Here is a 23,299-nt window from a genome sequence, read left to right as displayed (position 1 = left end):
AAATGACAAAAAGAATAAAAGTAAATATTTATAACTGAATCCTTCATGGATTTACTTAAATGAAAAGAACATGAGTAATTCAGATACGCTGGTAACTAACAAAATGGTGGTTTTTAGGTACTATCTCATGGGATGTTTTCTTGCGACTGTGATTGTCTTTTGTAGTATAGCACAGCTCCTGGTAGCCACATACACATTCTGTTTTGTAATTTATTAGAAAATGTTTCTATCTGGTAAGTTTGAACTCAAAACTCCTCACTTCAGTTGGTTGAGGCTGGGAACTCGAAATCAGGCATCCCTGTTGGACCAGAAAATTTTACAGATTGTTGCCAGTTCCAGTCTATCCAACAAAATCTCAAATATTGTATGTGCTAGTGAGAGAGGAATAAAGAAAACTCATGAGAGAGAGAGAGAGAGAGAGAGAGAGAGAGGAAAACAGTAATTTGTAAGTTGTATCATAGTGTTTTAGGGAGACATATTCTAGTCATTAGATGCCAGATGCCTTTGGAATAGGGTGGATGTGGGCAAAATGCCTTCAGTCTAAGAGAATTTTTATGACAGGCTAATGGCGGATGCTGTCAGTGGAGAAGCCTAGTGAGCACTTGAAAATACAAATCAGTCTAAGGAAGGGAAAACCAAGAAGAGTAGAATGTTGGATTTATTGTAGACAACTAACTTGCCTTGATGAAATTTAAATATTAAAAATTTACATTGGAACCCCATATTTAACCATTTTTTATCCTCAACCCAAACACACCTTCTTCTCATTTTTTCTGTGTTTCCTTATAAATATCATCTTCACATTCATTAATCCTTTCTTCTGGAGCATCCAATCTTCTGCTACTAACAGCCAGCTATTTCTCATCACAGACACTACAATTTTTACCTCTATAATTTTGACTGGGAACTTAGCATATCTCCCTTATTTCTATGAACCTGTCAAAGTATGAGCAGCATTGACAATGTCAGCCAATTTGTCAGAAATAGATTGCTTTCCAGTGACTGATTTTTTTCATAATGGTGAGTCTTATTTTCTTCCTTCTTTGTGAAGTTGTAATTGTTTATTAAATCCAAAACTATATATTTTATATTTGACAGTGTTAGATACCGTGCTTTTCTTACTAGTTCACTCAGAGCTTTGTTCTGGAATATTCTTATGTCATGGAGAAACAAACATCAGGGAAATTCCTAGCAGATGGTGGTTGCACTTTGTTGTCTTTGTAAATGTATATATAACACATAGAGATGGACACAACTCAGAAATCCATAAAGTGATGGACAGGTAGAAAAATGTGTAGTTTTAATACAGTAAAGAATTGAAATAAGTCATTTGTATACAGATTACAAATGCAACAAATATTATGTTATGTCTAACAAACATTATGTGAAGTCAAAGAAACCAGTCACAAATAGAAAAACTATACTTCTGAACATAAACTTCCTAAAATAGGAAAGATGGGGGCCTTGGGGAAAGAATAGTTATTGCTTAATTGGTTTAAAGAAGAAAAGTTCTTGGCAAATACCTAGTGATGTTGGTTCTATAGCACAATGAATATGTATAAAATATCAGGAGGTTATAAATATTAAACCAGTGATGGAGTTGGGAAAACAGCAGTGCAGTTGCTATATTGGTTTCTGCTTCTTCTGAATTAAAGGTGCTTGGGGAGAAACAAGTGTGGGAAAAAAAAATCTTTCAGCTTTCCCTGGTAGACAAAACACAGATTCTCTAAAAGAAGCATGTGATCCTCTCCCTGGGAGCCAGCCAACTTGGGAGGATTAAGTTATCACAGAAGAAAACACTGGAGGCCCATACCCAGACAGACTGATTAGAGTCTAACATCTATTTCTTAAGGGTATTTTCAGTTTTCCACCAAACATTTATTTTTCCCCATACTTCCTGAATCATCGTACACCTCAGCCCATGAAGATGGAATGGAAATTTCTAGATAACAGCAGGTGTTTAGATATTTATTGTCCTTTCATTATTTGTCCCAAGGCAAGCAACTAGTTTGTATAGCTTTTTTTTTCCTGTTGATCTGTGAACTTATTTCCTAAACACAATCCAGAGAGTAAACAAATATACCTTTTTTCATCGGCATCAAAGTGAACTTTGTTGTTACCGTGGATTTCATTATGATTATAAAACTTTAAAAGGAGAGAAAGAGAGACTATCTTCCAAATGGCAAAGAGAATAAAAGCTGAATCATGTATGTAGGTACTTAGAGAAAAAGAACGCAAGTATTTCAGATGCACTGGAAACTAATGAAATGGTATTTGTTAGCGAGCGCCCCATGGAATGTTTTCTGATGTGGCTGTAATTTTCTTGTGTGGTATAGCACAGCTCCTGGAAGTTCATGGCCCCACACACATTCTACCTGTTAAGTTTGAATTCAAGACTCATCTGATGGGTGGTTGATAAGTGAGAACAAAAGAAGTTATTGGTTTTTGCTAATTCTATTTACTCTTTCCTGACTTGACAATTTAAGAGGAACATTATGTATTTCCTGGGTTATCTCTTTATTAATAATAGTATCCATTTGGGGGGTAAGAGTTCTCTCGGCAAGTTGTGCTATATTACAAAGCAAAATAGTTGTTCGGTTTAGATGTTAACTGTTTCTTGAGGATTCAGTTATTAAAAGCTTACTGTTCTACCCAGTGTTCAAAGGAAGGGATTTGAGGAAGACTAGATGAAATAGTCTTAGGTTTCACCAATGGCTAATCTGTGAATAGGTTTATAATGAAAAGGGCATTGAGTACTGTGGACAACTTCAGAAAGAAGCATGCATTAAAAGATCTCTCTTCAAGGCACGACCAATCTCCCCAATATATCTAAACTGAACAAGGTACCCCTCCAAAAAGAATGTGCTCCTGGATACCAGTTCAGACACTAGGGATAAATCCTGGTCCCACTTGCCTCAAAGTGAAGTGTCAGATGTTGGAAGCCTTACCCTTTCTGAGGAGGAGATGAGTAGGTGGGGTGGGAGGAAGGTCGAGTAAGTGGGAAGAGCAGAGGGTGTGTGAAGGGGGGATAGTTATGTAAAATGAGAAAAGATTGCATTTTAAAAGTTCATAATAGAAAAAGAAAAAGAAAGACCTCTTCCTCTCTCCATCACTTTCTCTCCTTTCTTCTTGGCTGTCATGAGATGGATACCTCAACTCTGCCATATTCTTCTTGCTAGGTTGTTCTGCCACATCCCAGACCCCCAAACCACAGGTCCAATTAGTCATAGACCATAACATTGAAATACAGAGGCAAAATAGACCTTCTTCCTTAATTTTCTTAGAACTGTCATGACGGAAGAAATCTCCAAATTCAAGGTTGACTCAGCTTTATTGCCCACTCTGCAACATGCAGTGCAGCATGAGCAGCTTCCTGCAATTGTCCGTGCAATTATCATCCACTGAGCCAAGGTACCTGCACATTGTAGCACGAGAATATGGTATTTGTATTTCTAAATTCATCAAGACCTAAAAAACAAGCTACATACTTTGATATCTGGAATACTACTTCCTCTACCATTTCTTTTTCTGGAAGACTAGGAATTAGCCTTACATTTTCCAAGCATGAGTGGCCAGTCAAAACATATATACTCACAAGCAACACAAAATAGACATTAGGTTGCATTTATGTGTTTTTATTCATACCACACCAAAAATAATCACAAAAATAATAATTAAACATTGAGATATCATGAATTTTAAAGCATGGAAAATGTGAACAGTTACAGAGAGGAAATGGGAGAAAACAAAGTAATTAAATTAAAAATCTTAAAAAGTAAAAGAAAAATAATCTTATTTGAGGTATATTTTGATGGGAAGGAGAGATACAGAAAGAGGGTAAAGGTATGCCTTCAGTGCAGAATAAATGTCCTTATAAAATCTCTCCATAGTTCAAACCAACACAACATATATGAAGAAGAAATTGAATGAAGACCTATTTAGCTGGCAAGGAAGGAACAAGGGAAGGCTGAGTAAAGACTAATGAGAGAGAAACTATGTGTGGCTTTACGGACTATTGTCCTAATGAGCGAAGGGGCCACTAGGTCAGTGGTATAGAGTAAACAGCTTGGAAAGAGGTCATAGTTACAGAGTCAGGGATTCCTGGGGCACACAGGCATAATGATTTCCTAATTTACTTTATGTGTAAAGAGAATGCAGCCATGCATTGCTGTGTATCATTGCTGGCACAGGAGTACACAGCTGTCTGAGAAGGGGAAACCATCTCCAGAATGAGGGAGAAGTTTTCTTTTCTTGGTCTGGTTGCTTTGTACCCACCAGGGACATCTCCTTTCCCTGTGTTGCCAGCACAGTCCATGACCCAGGTCCTGTGGATTCCAGTACGTGTAGTCATGGTTATCAGTCTGGTGACAGTTTAATGTCGCTCTACTCCTGTGCTTGTTTCTTGGACTTTGGATGATTTCAGCCTCCATGTGTTCTGTAAAGGAGAATACCTTGATAAAAGATTTGGGAATTCTGTTCAGAATAGCACAACTGTGTCCTGTCCAGCACTCACTTGCACACAGGAGACTAAATGTCACAAAGAAGAGCCTGAAGTCCATTTCAAGACCAAGGCAAGATCTGATATCTTCCAGCCCTGTTGGTGGAAACTAGAGCTGCGGCTCTCGGGGGCTGAGTGATTACAATTTGAACAATTATTTTAAGTTATTTCATACCAATTCAGAGACACAAGCTCTACATTACAGGCCCAGTTCAGAGTGATGCCACTGTCTCCAACAAGTGCTTGAGCTGCACGGTTAACAGGCCACGCCCTTGTTGAAAGGAGAGGATGCTTGCTGGTTACTAGCTGCTCAGCCCCAAAATAATCACACAGAAACCCTATTATTTAAATTGCTGCTTGGCCCATTAGCTCTAGTTTCTTATTGGCTAACTCTTACACCTTAATTTAAACCATCTCCATTAATGCCTGTATTGTGGCTTACCGGCTAAAGTTCATGTGTCTGTGTCAGGCGGGGCTACATGGCTTCTCCCTCTCTGACTCCACCTTTTTCTTCCCAGCATTCAGTTGAGTTTTCCCTACCTATCTAATGTCTGCTCTATCAACAGGCCAAGGCAGTTTCTTTATTCACCAATGGTAATCACAACATACAAAGGAGAATCCCACATCACACCCTTCCTTCAAAAGCAAGTCAGCTTTAATTATAGGCACATATCGGATTACACAACAATATTTGAAGAGTATATTCTTAGATTCCTAGTTCTGACCAGAAAAAAAAATTGCTGGTTTGGGTTTTATTTCTAGAAGCATGTACTCTTTCTCTGATTTTCAATTTATTAGGCTTGTATTATTTCTACTATGATATACCATTCCTTATTTTACATTGCATTATGTATTCTATGAGTTTTCTACTAATTATTTACTTTGCCTAAATACTTGAAGAAAACCTTCAATGTAATCTATGGCTATCAAAACTGCTTGACACCCAGAAGTCTTAAAAAACTCAAAGATGAAAGGCATTACAATTTGAACAATTTGGACATTACAATTTGAACAATCCTTTTAAGTAATTTCATACCAGTTCATAGACACAAGCTCTACATTCTAGGCCCATTCCAGAGTGAGTCCTCATTGACAGGAATTCTGCCTTTGTTTTAGTTGAGGCTGTTGGGGGAGGATTAACTCTTCGTCATTATGCTACCTGTCAAGAGGAAACCTCATTGAGCAATGTGAATGAGTTGTTTGCCTAGTAATGTGTCAGTCTGGTTACTACAGGATCCCAGAGAAAAGTATGAAAATCATTCAAAAGGTCTTGTATCACCTTTATCCTTAGTTTGCTAACATAAAACACACTTACCTGTATTCCAATGCAGTATAGTTTCCTTACAATAAAAGATATCTCAGTTAGTGCCTCCACAGATAATATCAAAGTATGAAATCTTCTTTCTGTGACCACACACCCCGGTGGGATCCCAATGGATACTTTCTATAATCCTACCCTGGTGAGGAAGAACTCAAAAGTGAAGCAGAGACAAAGAAGATCAGCATAGCATCCATATGAAGAATCTGGGTACAGGGTATGAACAGCCCAGAAACTACATTCTCATCTATGCCCCGAGCTCGCCTGGGCAGCCAACAAAAGAGACCATTGCTCATGGTTGAGTCTGTCTAAGAAAGAGTCGCTTTCTATTTAAGACATGGATGTTTGGAGTGAGGAACATGAAAATTCATAGCTCTTAGGCTCATAGCTTTTATTTCCAAACTAAGGTCTGATTGCCCAGTAGTGTTAATGTTCTGAACAATGCGCTGATTTCATTGGACGGAGAAACCTCTGCCATAAATATCTGTTTATATTACTTTCAAATTGGTTGCCTGATTGAGTAACAAATTTTCTTTTGTTGATAATGAAAGTTACATCTTGAAACTATAAGAAGAATACATGATCTGGCTTAATATTATACATCATAACCTATCAGCACTCTGAACATAAACACAAAAAGTTCACCTGTTCTTAAAACACAAGAGAGCAATGCAAGATTTTTGATCAACACAGAGAATCCATGGAAAGTCATACAATGATTTCAAAGGCAAAGAGATGTAGGTTTCAATCCTAGAACTGATATTCTTAAACAAGAATGTTGGATAAATTCATGTTATCACATAGAACTGTTCATCAGCAAATGGATCACTAATGTATCCCTTTGTGATGAAAATCTAGCTTGCCAACACTCAAGTACCCAACACAGAGTAAGGTTCCAACCACTGAGTAGGAGCTGGAAAGTACCAGAAGACATGTGAGAACATTTGGAGTCTTGGAGCCCATCCTGTGTTTAGGATTCTGTTGTGAGCTCATCTGGAGAGAGGGGGTGAGTACAGAACTAATCCATTTTTATACCTTGGTTAAGGCAGCTGTGTAGTATTTCACCACCTTCTTTAGTACATCACCAACAAGAGCAGGAAGGTTAAGGGACAGAACGGCTGTCACTCTGTGAGTCTGTGGTGCGCTAGCACAGAAGTACACAGCAGAGTCCTCCAGCTGCAAGGCGCTCATGTTCATCTCAGAGTGATAGTCACTGAACTGCTGGACTGAGAATCGGTTGGGGATGTTTCCTTTTGCTCTCTCCGTTTTTTCAAAATGCTGAATGAGAAACTTCAGTTCCTGTCCCAGAGTCTGTTGGTACCAGCTCACAGTGTCATGTCCAGAGATGGGAATGCATTTGAGAATGGACCTTCCTCCCTTTGTTTTGATTATGTGTCTTGGAGACTGGATGACCCCGGGACTTGCTGAACCTGGGGAGGCAGGAGACAGGAGTGAGCATCTAGAGACAGAGTACACAGATGCAGCAGCAGTAGAGGAGCTCAGGAGCAGTCCCCCCAGAGCTCAGGACTCACTTGTTCCCAGGAGAAAGACAGTGACACAGCAGAGCAGGCTGGGGCCCCAGGCAGAGCCAGGGAGGGCAGTGCCCCACATCCTTCTCCTCAGCATGCTGCTCTCCCTGGTGGGAGCAGGAGTCAGCTCCTCCTTTCAGCTCATTGCCTCTGATGTCAGGTTCTGAGGTCAGTGATCTTGTTGGCTCCCACAGGCTCTCTGTACCCTTAGGCATACTCTGCCAGCTCAGCCCTCCCCCTTTAGGCTCAGTCTGCTTATTGAAAAGGAAGATGGTTATGCTGAATACATATTGCCTGCGATAGCAAGAGAAGAATGAAGGGAATTTCTTTTTTAAAAAACAAACAACAACACCCCCCCCCCAACCAAACCACAAAGGACTAAACTCTAAATATTTTCAGACTAGTCATTAGATATCAGCTAATGTGATATTAGCTTGGGGCTAAATGTGAGGAAAACCGTCTTTGGTCATCAGGAATACCTACAAGGCAGGATTGCAGATGCTCAGAGTGGAAAAACCTCTGAGCAGTTGGAAAACAAAGCAATCTAAGGAAGAGAAAGCTGAGAAGAGTAGATTTTTAAACTACTGTTGTAGACAGCTAATTTACCTTTGAAGAAATTAAATATTAAATTAAAATTAAATATTAAAATTTTGCATTATAATCCCTGTTTGCTATTTGACGATTTGAGTGTCATCTGCTTGCTTATACCTTGTTCCCATTTCTCTGTGTTTCCTGATGATTATCCTCTTCAAGTTCATCAATCCTTTCTTCTGGAGTATCCAATCTCCTGCTACTAACAGCCAGGTATTTCTTATAACAGATATTACAATTTTTCTTTTAATTTTAATCTTATTTTATTTCAATCTTAATCTTGATCTAGAATCTTGATTTGGAACTTTGCATGTCTCCCTCATTTCTACGAACCTGTTAAGGCATATACTGCAGCTACACTGTTTAATGTCATTGTCAGCCATTTTTATCAGAAATAAGTTGTTTTCTAGTGATTGATTTTTTCCCCCCTAGTGATGATCTTATTTTCTTCCATCTTTGCAAAGCTGTAATCTTTTATTAGGTGCCAAACTGTATATTTTATGTTTGACAGTGGTAGATGCTGTGGTTTACTGATAAGTACACTCAAAGCATTATTTTGCAATGTGCTTAAGTCACTGAGAAAGAGGAATCAGGGAAACTCCTATCACATCACCTTTGGTCTTTGTAAGCTTTGGCAAAGGTGATCTATAAAACATAGAGACAGACACAACTTAAAAATCCATAAAGTGATGGCTATGTAAAAAAATGTACTATTTAATGCAATGAAGTATTGAAATAAGTCAAGTTCATATACACATTGAAAAGGTATCAAATATTATGTGAAGTAAAAGAAATGATACACAAACAGAAAAAGATTATACCGTGAAATTTTGACTTCTGAAAGTAGAAAGGGAAGACTAATCACTCCTTAAAGGGTTAATATAGGAGAATGCATTGGGACATTCGCAGTGATGATGTCTCTACAACACAGAGACTATGTATAAAATACCAGGGGGTGATTGTGGTGGTTTGCATGTTATTGCTCCCTGCCATATAGGCTCTTAGGAAGTGGCTCTATTAAGCAGTGTGGCTTTTATTGGAGTAAGTATGCCCTTGTTAGAGGAAGTACAACACTGTGGGAGTGTTATTGAGGTCTACTTTGCTCAGTTGTAGACTCAGTTCACTTCCTATTACCGTGGGATCAAGGTGTAGCAAGCACCATGTCTGACTGCGTCTCACTATGTAGTCAGTACTATGACAATAATGGATTAAATCTCTTAAAATGTAAGCTACCTGAATTAAATGCTGTTCCTTGATAAGTCTTGCTATGGTCATGGTGTCTCTTCACAGCAATATAAATGCTAAGACAGTTACAGATATAAAAACAGTGACAGAGTTCAAAGAATAGCTATCCATTATGCTACTTTGGTTTCTTCTCCTTCTGATCTGTAGGTGCTTGAGTCAAAAACGAGTATGGAAATTTTTTTCTCCCAGCTTCCCCTGCTAGACAAAACACAGATTTTCCAAAAGCCTCTCCCTGGGAGTTCAGCCAGCCAGGAAAAATTAAGTTATCACAGGAGGAGACACTAGAGGTCCATACCATGGCCAGACAGACTTTGCAGGTCTAACGTCTTCCCGTAATGACATTTTTATCATCTTCCAAAGAGTCTGTTCTTTCCCAACCTTCCTTCCTCACCCTGGGAAGAGGGAATAGAAGTTTCTAGACCAGTAGGTGACTAGATATTGGTTTCCTTTTCCTCGTGTGTCCCTAGGAATGCAGTGAGCTTGCGTAGTTTTTCACCTGCTCAATTTTAATTTGTTTCACAGACACAATGCAGAGAGTAGGGAAATAAACTTCTTGTACAGCTGTCTACATGTAATTTTATGTTGCCAAGTATTTTATCCTTAAGAAGTAAAAATCAGAGAACATACACAAAATGACAACACTGAATTAAAGTTCATATTAACAGCTCAGTTTTCCATGGAGGTGCTCAAAGTGAAAGAACCCAAGTAATTCAGAAATATTAGTAACTAACATAAATTAGATTTGTTAGAAAGCATCCCATAGAGTGTTTTCTGGTGTGGCTGTAATTTTCTTCTGTAGTGTAACACAGCTCCTAGTAGTCCACAGCTCTGTTTTGTAATTCTTTATGAAATATTCCTATTCAGTAAGTTTGAATTCAAGTCTCATCACTTCAGGTGCTGAGTATTTATTTCTGAATAAAAGTGAAAAAGTGTTAATGTGGTAATTACTATTTAGTCTTCTGTGATTTGAAAATTTAGATGGAGTATTTATTTATGAGGTTATCTTCTTTATTACAAAATATTCTTTTTTTTATTTTGGATAGCAATTATATTAGGCAAGGTTGGCTCTATTGCAAAGCAAAATAGGGCTTATTTGGTTTAGATGAGAAGTATTTCTCCAAAGATTCACGTACTAAAGACTTAGTTGTCTACACTGTGGATAGAGAAAGAACTTTGAGAAATATTAGCTCATGAAGATTTTGAACTCACGAACGGTTAATTGTGGTTTATATTAGAAAGACATTGAGTGATGGAGACAACTTCTGAAAGCAGCATCTCACAGGAGGAGATCCTCGCCAGAGGCATGGCATGCAATTAAAACATTTCCTTCTCCTCTCCTCTCCTCTCCTCTCCTCTCCTCTCCTCTCCTCTCCTCTCCTCTCCTCTCCTCTCCTCTCCTCTCTTCTCTTCTCTTCTCTTCTCTTCTCTTCTCTTCTCTTTCTTCTTGGTTGTCATGAGACCAAAAGCTCGGTTCTGACATATTCTTCCTACCATGTTGTTCTGCTACACTACAAGTCCCAAACCAGGAGATCCAAATAATCACAGACCAAAACCTTTAAACCACTGAGCCAAAATCCAAATTATACCTCCTTCCTTTATTTTCTCAGACCAGTTATGATGTCATAAATGTGACTATATGAACTATATGTCATGAATCTCCAACCACAATGTTGACTCTGTTTTAATGCCCACTCTGTAAAATGCAGTGTGGCATTAGCAACTTCCTGCAGCTTTCTAAACAGTTAACACCAATTGAGCAAAGTTACTGACATATTGTAACAAGAGAATCTGATACTTTCATTTGTAAATTCATCAAGATATAGGAAAAGAATAATAGATCCTAAAATCTGGTATGATAATTCCTCCAGCATTTTTGGCAATTTAATCCTCCTAAGAGAGGGAGAGTTTGTCTTCCCCGGGATGGGTTCTATATTAGTTAGGGTTTCTATCGCTGTGAAGAGACACTGTGAACACAGTAACTCTTAAAAAGAAAAAAAAAACATTTAATTGGGTTGGCTCACATTTTCAGAGGTTTAGTCCATTATCGTCATGGTACAACATGGTGGCAGGCAGGCAGACACGGTGACGGCTACATCTTGATACAAAGGCAACAGGAAATGAATTGAGGATCACACTGAGTTAAGGTTGAACATAGGAGACGTTAAAACCCATCCACACAGTGACACACTTCCTCCAGTAAGGCCACAGCTACTCCAACAAAGCCACACCTCCAAGCATTAATGCCACTCCCTATGTACTGAAGGGGGGTCAATTATATTCAAATTGCAACATTTGACTCCCTGGTCCCCATAAGCCTGTGAAAATGTCATAATTCAAAATACATGCAGTTCAACTTCCAAAGTCCCTATAATCTATCACAGTCTTAATAATGTTTAAAAATCCAAAGTTCAAAGTCAGTCCTGAGATTCATGCAATTTCTTCTCTCTAGTCCCCTATAAAATCAAAATCAAAAACTGAGGTCACATACTTCCAACACACAATGACACAGGATATACATTACTGTTACAAAACAAAGGGAAAAGAGAATAGTGAGGAAGTCGTAGATTCGAGCAAGACTGAAAACCAGCTGAGCAAAGTCCAAATATTGCCTCTCCATATCTGATATCAAAGCACTTTTAGAACTCTAACTTTTTTCACAATGAGAGATTGTCCCTTAAGGTCACATCTACTTCAACAACAACAACTCCTAATAGTACAACTCCCTATGAGCTTATAGGGGAAATTATGTTCAAACTACCACAGACTCCTACATGGTTAACCAATCACAGGCAGGCATTCCTAAAAGTATAAATATTAGAGACATTAAATAGATTCAGCAGGTCGAATTAATTTATTGAAGCATACCACACAAAAAGCAAACAAAAAATAATAATTAAAAAATATGATGATAAGAATTTGAAAGAGGAGAGAATCATGTGTGAAACTAGAGGAAGAAGGAGGAGAGAAATAATGTAATTAAATTAAAATCTTTAAAAAATGAAAGAAAAATAATCCAATCGGAAAGATATTTTCATGGGAAGAAGAGATCCAGAACAAAAGGGAAAACTGTCTTCAGTCTAGGAGGAACGTACTAGAAGGACATCTCTAGGGTTGAAAACAGCACAGTGCACATGAGGAAATAATGGAATGTAGTCATGTTCAGCTGGATAAAGGTTGATAATAGAGATGAGTAAAGACAATGATATAAGACCTTATGGGCTATTTGCTACTGACCTATGGAGCAAACACAGCCTGGTTAGAGATTATATGAGATTCAGTTGGATGGCAGAGTGGCTGACGAGTTCACTGAAGGTACAGGGAGGGAGATGGTGGCTATGACTTTATCAAATGGGTCATAAGGAACTACATTTAATGATTCGTTTTCAGCTGGGCAAGCATTCAATCCTAGCACTAGGGAGGCAGCGGCAGGCAGATCTCTGCAAATTTCTGGCCAGTCTGGTCTACAATTTGAGTTCCAAGACTATTACACAAAGAAATTGTCACTAAAAAACAAAACAGAAAGATTTACCTTCCTCTCAGAAAGGGGAACAAGGGGTGGGAATGAGCCAAGCAGCGATTAAAAGCTGTTAGAGTGGACTTCAGTGAGGCTGAGACCCATGTTGAAATGTCCCAAGTTTGTCAGAGCTCATGACTTCTACAGAGACAGGGACTTCCCGGGGCACACAGGCATCTTGACTTCCTAGTTTACTTTCTGTGCAGAGAGGAGGCAGCCACACACTGATGTGTGTCACTGCTGGCACAGAAGTACACAGATGTCTGAGAAGGAGAAGCCTTCTCCAGAATGAGAGAGAAGTCCTCTGTCCTTGGTCTGATGACCTTGTACCCATCAGGGACATCTCCTTTCTCAGTGCTGCCAGCACCATATGAGTAATAGATGAGCCTCAGTCCATGACCCAGGTCTTGCCGATACCAGTACATATTGTTGTGGTTATCAGTCTGGTTACAGCTTAGTTCCACCTTTCCTCCTGTTACTGTCACCTTGCTTCTTGGGCTTTGGGTGACTGCAGCCTCCATGTGTTCTGTAATAGAGGAAGACAGAGCCTGATGATGTCATCTTAGCTAAAAGACTTTTGAAATCTGTTGAGGACAGCACACCTGTGTCCTGTCCAGCACTCACTTGCACACAGGAGACTAAATGTCACACAGAAGAGCCTGAAGTTCATCTCAGGACCAAGGCAAGATCTGATGTCTTCCAGCCCTGTTTCTGGAAACTAGAGCTGGGGCTCTCAGTGGTTTAGTGATGTCACTGTCTCCAACAAATGCTTGAATTGCAGAGTTAGCATGCCACACCCCCTCCTACAGAAACAAGTCAACTTTCAATTATAATCACATAGTTGGAATATGGAACAATATTTGTAATATATACTCACAAATTAACAGCACAGATGGGAAAAATTGAGTTTGTTTTGTATTTATACATGCATGTACTCTTTCCCTGATTTTCGCTAACATATTAGGCTTATTTTATTCCTACTATGACACCATTCTGTACTTTGCATTGTTTTGATTTTTACTATTTCTATAATCTCTGTTGAGTTGTTGTGACATGCTGTATTTTATGAGGTTTCTACTAATTCTTTATTTGCCTGAATACTTGAAGATAAACCTTCAGTGCCATCTTTGGCTACAAGGACTTCTTGACACCGAGAAAGCTTTTAAAACATCAAAGTTGAGGTCATTACAATTTGAGTAATTCTTACAAGCTATCTTTTACCAATTAATGGACACAAGCTCTACACTCTAGGCTAGACAGTGTGCTCTCTTTGACAAAATAAATCTCTTGTTTCAGGACATAATCTGAAGGGTCAGTGTAAGCTTTTCTCACTGTGATTCCTGTCAAAAGAAAGTCTACTTCAGCAATGTGGGTGAGCTATTTGCCTCATAATATGCAGGTCTGAGTTGTCTCAGTTCCCAGGAAAATGTAAGTACTTCATTCAAAAGTTCATGGCATAAGTTTCCTAACATGAAACACTAACCTTCATTCAAAGGCATCATAGGTTCCTTCCTAAGTAAAGCATAGCTCAGTTAATGACAACATAGATAATATCAAAGTATAAAACCTCCTTCTGTGGCCACATATCCTGGTGGGATCCTGATGGAGAGTTTGTATAATCCTACTCTGATGAGGAAGGTCTCAGAAACACAAGCAGAGACAATATGAAGAAGCTGGGGACAGAATCCGGCCATGCCAGAAAGGAAATGCTCAAAACTTGGCTGATCCCCAGAGACTAAGAACCACAAGAAAAAAGTCAACTACCCATGGTTGAGTCTGTCCAAGAAAGAGGCACTTTCTACTTTATTCTTGAATGTTTGGAGTGGGGAACATGGAATTTCATAGCTCTGAGGCTTATTTCAGAAATAATATCTGATCTACCAGTAATGTCAGTCTGCTGAACAACAATACTCTGCTTTTGTTGGAGAGAGAAGCCTATGTCATAAATATCTCCTCATATTACTTTTAAATTGATTGCTTGATTACTGAGTAACAAATTTTCTTTTGTTGAAAATGCAAACTTCATCTTGACACTATGACAATACAAACATTATCTAGCTTAATACTATACATCAATAACATGTCAGCCGTCAATACATTCACACAAAGCTCAGCTGTTTATAACAAAAGAGACAGTGAGCTACTCCATTTTTTTTTTTTTGGTTAAAACTGGGAAACAGAAAATTTAGAACTTTAACTTAGAATGCAAAGAGATAAAGGTTTCAATTCTTATGCTGATATTTTTAAGCATGAAATTTTGGAAAATTTCATAAACTAATGATTCCTATTATGTATAGAAATCTCCATGTACAAATAGATACACTAATGTATACTCTTGTCTTAAAGCATGCAGTTTAAGTCCAATCCCAAGCATCCAGCACAGAGTAGGATTCCTACCACTGGCTAGGAGCTGAGAGGTGCTAGCAGAGACAGAAAAACAACTTGGTATCTTGGAGCCTACCCCTGTGTTTAGAACTATCTGTGTGAGCCCAATGAGAGATTTATAAAGAGCTATAAGCATTTCTTGGCATTGACAAAGGCTGTGAGGCATCTCCTCATCCCTCACTAGTATATGACTGACAGGGACAGGAAGGTTAAGGGACAGAAAGTCTGTGACTCTGTAAAGCTGTGATGAGCTGGCACAGAAGTACACAGCAGAGTCCTCCAGCTGCAAGGCGCTCATGTTCATCTCAGAGTGATAGTCACTGAACTGCTTCACTGAGAATCGGTTGGGGATGTTGCCTTTCTCTCCCTCCATTTTTTCATAATGCCGAATGAGGAACTTCAGTTCCTTCCCCAGAGTCTGCTGATACCAGAACACAGTGTTATGTCCAGAGATGGGCGTACATTTCACAAAGGACCTTCCTCCCTTTGCTTTGATGATGTGTCTTGGAGACTGGATGACCCCGGAACTTGCTGAACCTGGGGAGGCAGGAGACAGGAGTGAGCATCTAGAGACAGAGTACACAGATGCAGCAGCAGTAGAGGAGCTCAGGAGCAGTCCTCCCAGAGCTCAGGACTCACTTGTTCCCAGGAGAAAGACAGTGACACAGCAGAGCAGGCTGGGGCCCCAGGCAGAGCCAGGGAGGACAGTGCCCCACATCCTTCTCCTCAGCATGCTGCTCTCCCTGGTGAGAGCAGGAGTCAGCTCCTCCTTTCAGCTCATTGCCTGTGATGTCAGGTTCTGAGGTCAGTGATCTTGTTGACTCCCATAGGCCCTCTGTACCCTTGGGCATACTCTGCTATCTCAGCCCTTTCACCTTTAGCCTTAGCCTGCTCAAGGGGAGGGGTAATATCTGTACTGAATGAACTGTTAGGAAGTCCTTTTCATGATTTCTTCTTAGCTTTCTTCTTTTTATTATCTCCAAGGGGTTTTGGATGGCAAAGTCTACAGTTCATGGCTCCCTTTGTTGATGCCCAGTGCGTGTGCAAAGATGATTGACCAGCTGTCCCCAACCTCATGGCTCCTGATACTGCACTGATTCCGGTTCCATGGCTTATACCTGAGCTCTGCCTGCATCTATTGCCAGAGATCCCAGCCCCTCGGTCCATGGATCCGCAGCTCCCCCTAGTGACAAACTGTGTAGCCACAGGGCTGTACCTCTCCCGGCTGTTGAGGCTGTGGGCTCTCAAAATCAGGCACCTGTGGTGGGCTAGAAAACATCAGAGTTTTCCGCTGTACCCGTTGCTTACCAAAACCTCAAATTTTGCCTGTGGTAATGAGAGATACATTCAAGGAACTTCATTTTCAAAAATAAAGAAACAGAAAAGCAAAGAACCCAGAACCAAAGGAAGCCACAACAGAATAAATTTAAGACTTAACACAGTGTTTCAGGAAGACATACACCAGTCATTAGATGTCAGCTGCCCTTGGAAGGGGTAGGCTTGTGGAAAACAGTCTTTGGTCATAGGAAATTACTAGAAGGCCTGACTGCAGATGCCATCAGTAGAGAAGTTTCTGAGCAGTTTGAAAAATAAACCAGTCTAAGGAAGAAAAGGCAAATAAAGGCAGATTGTTAGAATTACTGTTACAGACAGCTAGCTTGCCTTTGCAGAAATGTAAATATTAAAACTTTATGTTGTAATCCCCACTTGCCTATTTGACCATTTGAGTATCCTCAGCTCACATATATCTTGTTCTCATTTTCTCTGGGTTTCTTTATGAATATCACCTTCAAGTTCATTAATCCTTCCTTCTGGAGCATCCAACCTACTGCTACTAACAGCCAGCTATTTCTCAGAGCAGACACACCGTTTTACTTCTAGAAGTTTGACTGGGAGCTGTGCATGTCTCCCTCAGCTCTGCCAACCAGTCAAGGCATGTGCTGCAGCTTCACTGTTAAATGCCATTGTTAGCCAATTTGTCAGAAATAAGTTGGTTTCTCGTGACTGATCTTCCCAGTGATGAGTCCTATTTTCTTCCTTCTTTGCGAAACTGCGCTCTTAGCTTAGGTGCCAAACTGCACATTCTACATCTGACGGGGTTAGATACAGTGGTTTCCTCACACCCACAGCTTTTTTCTTCAATATGCTTATGTCCCTGAAAAACAAAAACCAGGGAAATTCCTACCAGAGATCATTGTTGTTCGTTTTAGGCTCTGGCAAAGGTATCTAAAAAACATAGAGATGGACACAACTTAAAAATTGATGGATAGGTGGTAAAATGTAAAAATTTCATACAGTGAAATACTGAAATAAGTCAGGTTCTTATCCACATTAAAATGTATCACATATCATGTAAAGTGGAAGAAATCAAACACAAATAGAAAAAATATAATTCTAAGCCTAGACTTTCTAAAATAGGCAAGATCAGGGCACAAAAGGAAAAATAGTTACTGTTTAACAGATATCGAGATGAAAATTTGGGGGGGGGGAATAGTAATGATGGTTTGACATCACAATGGGTATGCATAAAATACTTATCTATAGTGAAACAGCGATGCAGTTCAGGAAATGACGGTCCAGTATGCTTCCTTGGTTTCTGCTTCTTCTGACCTAAAGGTGCTTGGGGAAAACAGTGTGAAAAAAATCTTCCTCCTGGTAGACAAAACACAGATTCTCTGAAAGAAGCATGGGAGCCTCTCTCTGGGAGTTTAGCCAACCGGGCAGGATTATGTTATCACAGGAAAAGACACTGAAAGCCCATACCACACCAGACAGACTTCCCAGTGTCTATCATCCATTCTCCTAAGGACACTGTCAGTTTTCCTCCAAATATTTATTCTTCCCCAGCCTTCCTGCATCACCTACACATCAGCCTGTGAAGAGGGAATAGAAGTTTCTAGATGCCTGTGGGTATTTAAATATTCATGTCCTCTCATTCCATATCATTAGGCATGCCATTAACTTGCATGCGTTTTTGCTTATTAATCAGTGAATTTATTTTCTAGGCACAATGCAGAGAGTAAACAATTATCCTTACTTCATCATCAACGTTAACTTAGTTGTTACTATGAATATCATTTCAATCATAAAAATTGCAAAGGAAAGAAATACTATCTTCAAAATAGCAAAGAAAAGAAAAATAAATATTAATAACTGAATCCTATATGGACGTACTTAAGAGAAAAGAACCCAAGTAATTCAAATGCACTGGTAACTAAGGAAACGGTGTTTGTTAGCAAGCATCCCATGGAATGTTTTCTAATGTGGCTGTAATTTTCTTCTGTAGTTTAACACAGTTCCTAGTAGTTCACACCTCCATTCACATTCTACTTTATGATTCTTTAGAAAATACTTCTACCTAGTGAGTTTGAATTCAAGACTCATCGCTTCCGCTGCTGATGCGTTGTTGATAAGTGACAATGAAAAATGTTAATGTTTTTTGTAATTCCTATTTATTCCTTTGTGACCTGATAACATATACAAAATATTACTGCATATATATTAGGTAGTCTACTTTATTAATAAAAATCAATGAAATGATTACTAGTGGGATTCTGCTATACTCATAAATAGGAGCCTTGTGCAGTAATCTCACAGAAGCTTCCTCAGGGAGTAGATGGGAATGGGTGCAGACCCACAGCCAGAAATTATTTGGAGAGTCTACACTGGAGTTTTCCATAGGGTCCCTCCCATTTGAGATCTGGGATCTGTGCAAAAGGGTGGGAGGGAACTGAAGAAGTCAGTGAAATAGACAACACCAGGAGAACATATCCCACCAATCAACTAAGCAGGACTCATACGGGCTCACGGAGATTGAAATGGCAAGCAAAGGGCCTGCATGGGTCACTAGGTACCCTGTGAGTGTCTACTAGGTTTGGGATTTTTATGTAGTACTCCTAACAGTGGGAGTGGGTGTATCTCTGACTCTTTAGTCTGCTATTGAGACTCTTTTACTCCTATTGCATTGCTTTGTCCAACCTCAATATGAGGACTTTGTCTTGTCTCTTCTTCTTCTTCTTCTTCTTCTTCTTCTTCTTCTTCTTCTTCTTCTTCTTCTTCTTCTTCTTCTTCTTCTTCCTCCTCCTCCTCCTCCTCCTCCTCCTCCTCCTCCTCCTTCTCCTCCTCCTTTTCCTGCTCCTCCTCCTCCTTCTCCCCCTCTTCTTCCTTTCCCATTTCCTTCTGCTTCTTCTCTAATACAGTACCTTCAACTGCAGCTTCCCCTCCCTCTGCTCCTCGTTGTTTTATGCTATTTGGCTGTTTTCTCTTGGAAGCTGGCTCTGAAATGGAGAGGGAGTGGATCTGGGAGGGTGAGCTAGGCGGAGTGAAGGGAGGGGTAACTGTGTTGGGGATGCACTATACGAAAAATATACTTTTTTATTTTGAATAATTATATTAGACCAGGTTTGCAATATTGCAAAGCAAAATAGTGCTTATTCAGTTTAAGCAAGAAACATTCCCCAAAGATTCATGTATTAAAGGCTTATTTGTCTACACAATGTTCAACGGAAGAGATTTGAGGAAAATTAGAACATAAAGGCTTTAATTTCAACACTGACTAATCTATTGATAGATTTATAATGGAAAGCAGAAAGAAAGAAGGAGGATGTAGGTCATCAGAGGAATGCAGTTAAAAGATCTCTCTCATGCACACCCTCTCTCTCCTCCCCCTCTTCTTCCTCTCCCTCTCCTCTTCTATCTTCTCCTCTTCTCTTCTTTTCTCTTCTTTTTTCTTCTCTTCTCTTCTTTATTTTCCTTCTTGGCTGTCAAGAGATAGGCAACACAACTCTGCTATTTTTCTCCTGACAGTCTGTTCTGCCATAACACAGGATCCCAAAACACAGGTCCAATCGATCATAGACCAAAACTTTGAAGTACTGAGGTAAAATACACCTTCTTCTTTTAGCATTTTAGACCTGTCATGAGACCAGAAAAATGACTATGACATGAATATCCAAACTCAATGCTGATCCAAGCTCAGTTTTATTGCATAAGTGACTTTCTGCAAATGTCGACCCAATTACCACCCACAGAGGCAAGTTAATCTGTTTTTTTTATTTGTAAATTTATCAAGATATAAAAAGAATAACAGGTCTTGAAACCTGGCACGATAATCCTCCAGCTTTTTTTCTTCTTGCAATTAAGGACTGCAGAGAGAGGGGACTTAGTCTTCTTAAGGATGAGTCCCCTACGTTGTTATCCAGTCACAAGCAGGTATCCCTAAAAGTGTAAAGGTAAGTAACAATAAATAGACTCAACAGGTTGAATTTATTCTTTTATTCATACCATATACATAAAAACACAAACAAAAATAATATTAATTAAAATATGCGGCAATGAATTTGAAAGAGGAGAATCATGTGAGGAGTTAGAAGAAGAAGTAAGGGAAGAAATAATATAATTAACTTAAAACCTTTAAAGGGTAAAAGAAAAATGATCCAACCTTAAATACATTTTCCTGATATCCAGAAGAGGTAAAAGCATGTCTTTAGTGCAGAAGAAATGTCCTAGGAAAATATCTCCAGAGTTGAAAACAGCACAACATATATGAAAAAGTAACAGAATGTAGACAAGTTTAGCTAGAGAGGAAAGAAACGGGGAAGGCTGGGTAAAGACTGATGATAGAGATGAGTGAAGAAATGGCATGGGACCTTATGGGCTATTGTCCTAGAGAACAAAGGGACTACTGACCTGTAGAGTAAACACAGCCTGGAAAGAGAGCAGGTAAGTGACTCAGTTGCATAGTAAAGTGACTGAGGAGCTCACCGGGGCTGCAGGGAAGAAAATAATGGCTGTGAAAGTATCAAAGGAGTCACTGTGACTTCAATTAAAGACTCAGCTTCCTCTCTGAAAGGAGAAATAAGGAGTGGGAATGAGCCAAGCAGCCATGAAAAGCTGTCAGAGTGGACTTCAGTGAGGCTGAGACCCATGCTGAAATGTGCCTAGTTTGTCAGAGCCCAGTGACTCTTACTGAGACAGGGACTTCCTGGGGCACATAGTCAACTTGACTTCCTAGTTTACTTTCTGTGCAGAGGGGAGGCAGCCACACACTGATGTGTATCACTGCTGGCACAGAAGTACACAGATGTCTGAGAGGGAGAAGCCTTCTCCAGAATGAGAGAGAAGTCCTCTGCCCTTGGTCTGATGACCTTGTACCCATCAGGGACATCTCCTTTCTCGATGCTGCCATCACGATATGAGTAATAGATGAGCCTCAGTCCATGACCCAGGTCCTGCCGATACCAGTACATATAATTGTGGTTATCCGTCTGGTTGCAGCTTAGTTCCACCTTTCCTCCTGTTACTGTCACCTTGCTTCTTGGGCTTTGGGTGACGGCAGCCTCCATGTGTTCTGTAATAGAGGAAGACAGAGCCTGATGATGTCATCTTAGCTAAAAGACTTTTGAAATCTGTTGAGGACAGCACACCCGTGATCTGTCCAGCACTCACTTGCACACAGGAGACTAAATGTCACACAGAAGAGCCTGAAGATCATCTCAGGACCAAGGCAAGATCTGATGTCTTCTAGCCCTGTTTCTGGAAAATAGAGCTGGGGCTCTCGGTGGTTTAGTGATGTCACTGTCTCCAACAAATGCTTCAACTGCACAGTTAACATGCCACACCCCTTTTCTACAGTAACAAGTTGATTTTAAACCAAAGTCTCCTAATTACTTTATGCAACAATATTTATAATGGATATACAAATATTACTAACAGAAGTCAGGAAGAATTTGCTGCTTGTGTTTTCTTTCTAGATGCATGTGCTCTTTCTCTGATTTTAGTCAGAGTTGGGGTAAGGATTATTAAAAATGTAAACCAAATCTTGACCCTATGACAATACAAACTTTATCTGGCTTAATATTACTCATGTATGACCTGCAGCCTCTCCCCAGACATACACACTAACTCCATCTAGTTTTATAACATGAGAAAGAGTGAACTGTTACATTTTTGACCCTAAATAAGAAGTACCAAGGAAATTAAGAACTTTGAGTTAGAAGTCAAGGAGCTGCAAATTTTAAGCCTTGTGTTGATATTCTCAAACATAAAATATTGGGAATTTTATAAGCTATTGATTCCTATTGATGTATAGAACACTGTATCTACAAAATGCATACGTTAATGTCTACACTTGTCTCAAAATACACTGGTTATGACCACACCCAAGCACAGAGTAGGGTTTCCTACCACTGTCTGGGAGCTGGAAGGGACTTGTAGGGATGTGAAAACACCTGGAGTCTTGGGACCCACCCCAGTTTTAAGACCACTCTGTACAGGATCAGGTAAGTAGTGAGGGGATTAATAAAGACCTAGAAGCATTTCTGGGCCCTGGCTAAGGTTGTGTATCATCTCTGCCCCTCTCTAGTATGAAACTAGCAAGAGCAGGAAGGTTAAGGGACAGAACGCCTGTCACTCTGTGAGGCTGTGATGAGCTGGCACAGAAGTACACAGCAGAGTCCTCCAGCTGCAAGGTGCTCATGTTCATCTCAGAGTGATAGTCACTGAACTGCTTCACTGAGAATCGGTTGGGGATGTTTCCTTTCTCTCCCTCCACTTTTTCATAATGCCGAATGAGGAACTTCAATTCCTGGCCCAGAGTTTGTTGATACCAGAACATATTGTCGTGTCCAGAGATGGGAGTACATTTCACAAATGACCTTCCTCCCTTTGCTTTGATTATGTGTCTTGGAGACTGGATGACCCCAGGACTTGCTGAACCTGGGGAGGCAGGAGACAGGAGTGAGCATCTAGAGAAAGACTACACAGATGCAGCAGCAGTAGAGGAGCTCAGGAGCAGTCCCCCCAGAGCTCAGGACTCACTTGTTCCCAGGAGAAAGACAGTGACACAGCAGAGCAGGCTGGGGCCCCAGGCAGAGCCAGGGAGGGCAGTGCCCCACATCCTTCTCCTCAGCATGCTGCTCTCCCTGGTGAGAGCAGGAGTCAGCTCCTCCTTTCAGCTCATTGCCTGTGATGTCAGTGATTTCACTGGCTCCCATAGGCCCACTGTACCCTTGCGCATAATCTACTGGTTTAGTTCTTCCCCTGTTCTTCCCCCGTTTGGCTCAGCCTGCATAGTGGAATGAGGGTGTTGACTGTGCTGAGGAAAAAATGTCTGGGTGTAGGAAACTCCATTTCTTCCTTTCTCTGAGGCAGTTGTTTCCTTTTCTTTTCCTAGCGCTAAGTGTTTTGGATTGTGAAGACTGTAGGTAGCTTCCTGTGAT

General features: G+C 40.0%; 2 gene segments (V, D, J or C); both read right to left on the bottom strand.

Moving 5' to 3' along the window:
* Positions 1-6,845: 6,845 nt before the first annotated feature.
* On the bottom strand, positions 6,846-7,427 carry LOC142838262 (T cell receptor beta variable 13-like). The segment is given in 2 exon segments: positions 6,846-7,246; positions 7,349-7,427. Coding segments are annotated over 2 exon segments (480 nt in total).
* A 7,431-nt stretch (positions 7,428-14,858) lies between these two features.
* On the bottom strand, positions 14,859-15,798 carry LOC142838261 (T cell receptor beta variable 13-like). The segment is given in 3 exon segments: positions 14,859-14,864; positions 15,277-15,617; positions 15,720-15,798. Coding segments are annotated over 3 exon segments (426 nt in total).
* Positions 15,799-23,299: the final 7,501 nt, after the last annotated feature.

Source organism: Microtus pennsylvanicus, chromosome 19 (genome assembly GCF_037038515.1).
Source record: "Microtus pennsylvanicus isolate mMicPen1 chromosome 19, mMicPen1.hap1, whole genome shotgun sequence".
NCBI lineage: Eukaryota > Metazoa > Chordata > Mammalia > Rodentia > Cricetidae > Microtus > Microtus pennsylvanicus.
The sequence above is the reverse complement of the archived record's forward strand: the minus strand, read 5'-3'. Positions and strand labels throughout refer to the sequence as shown.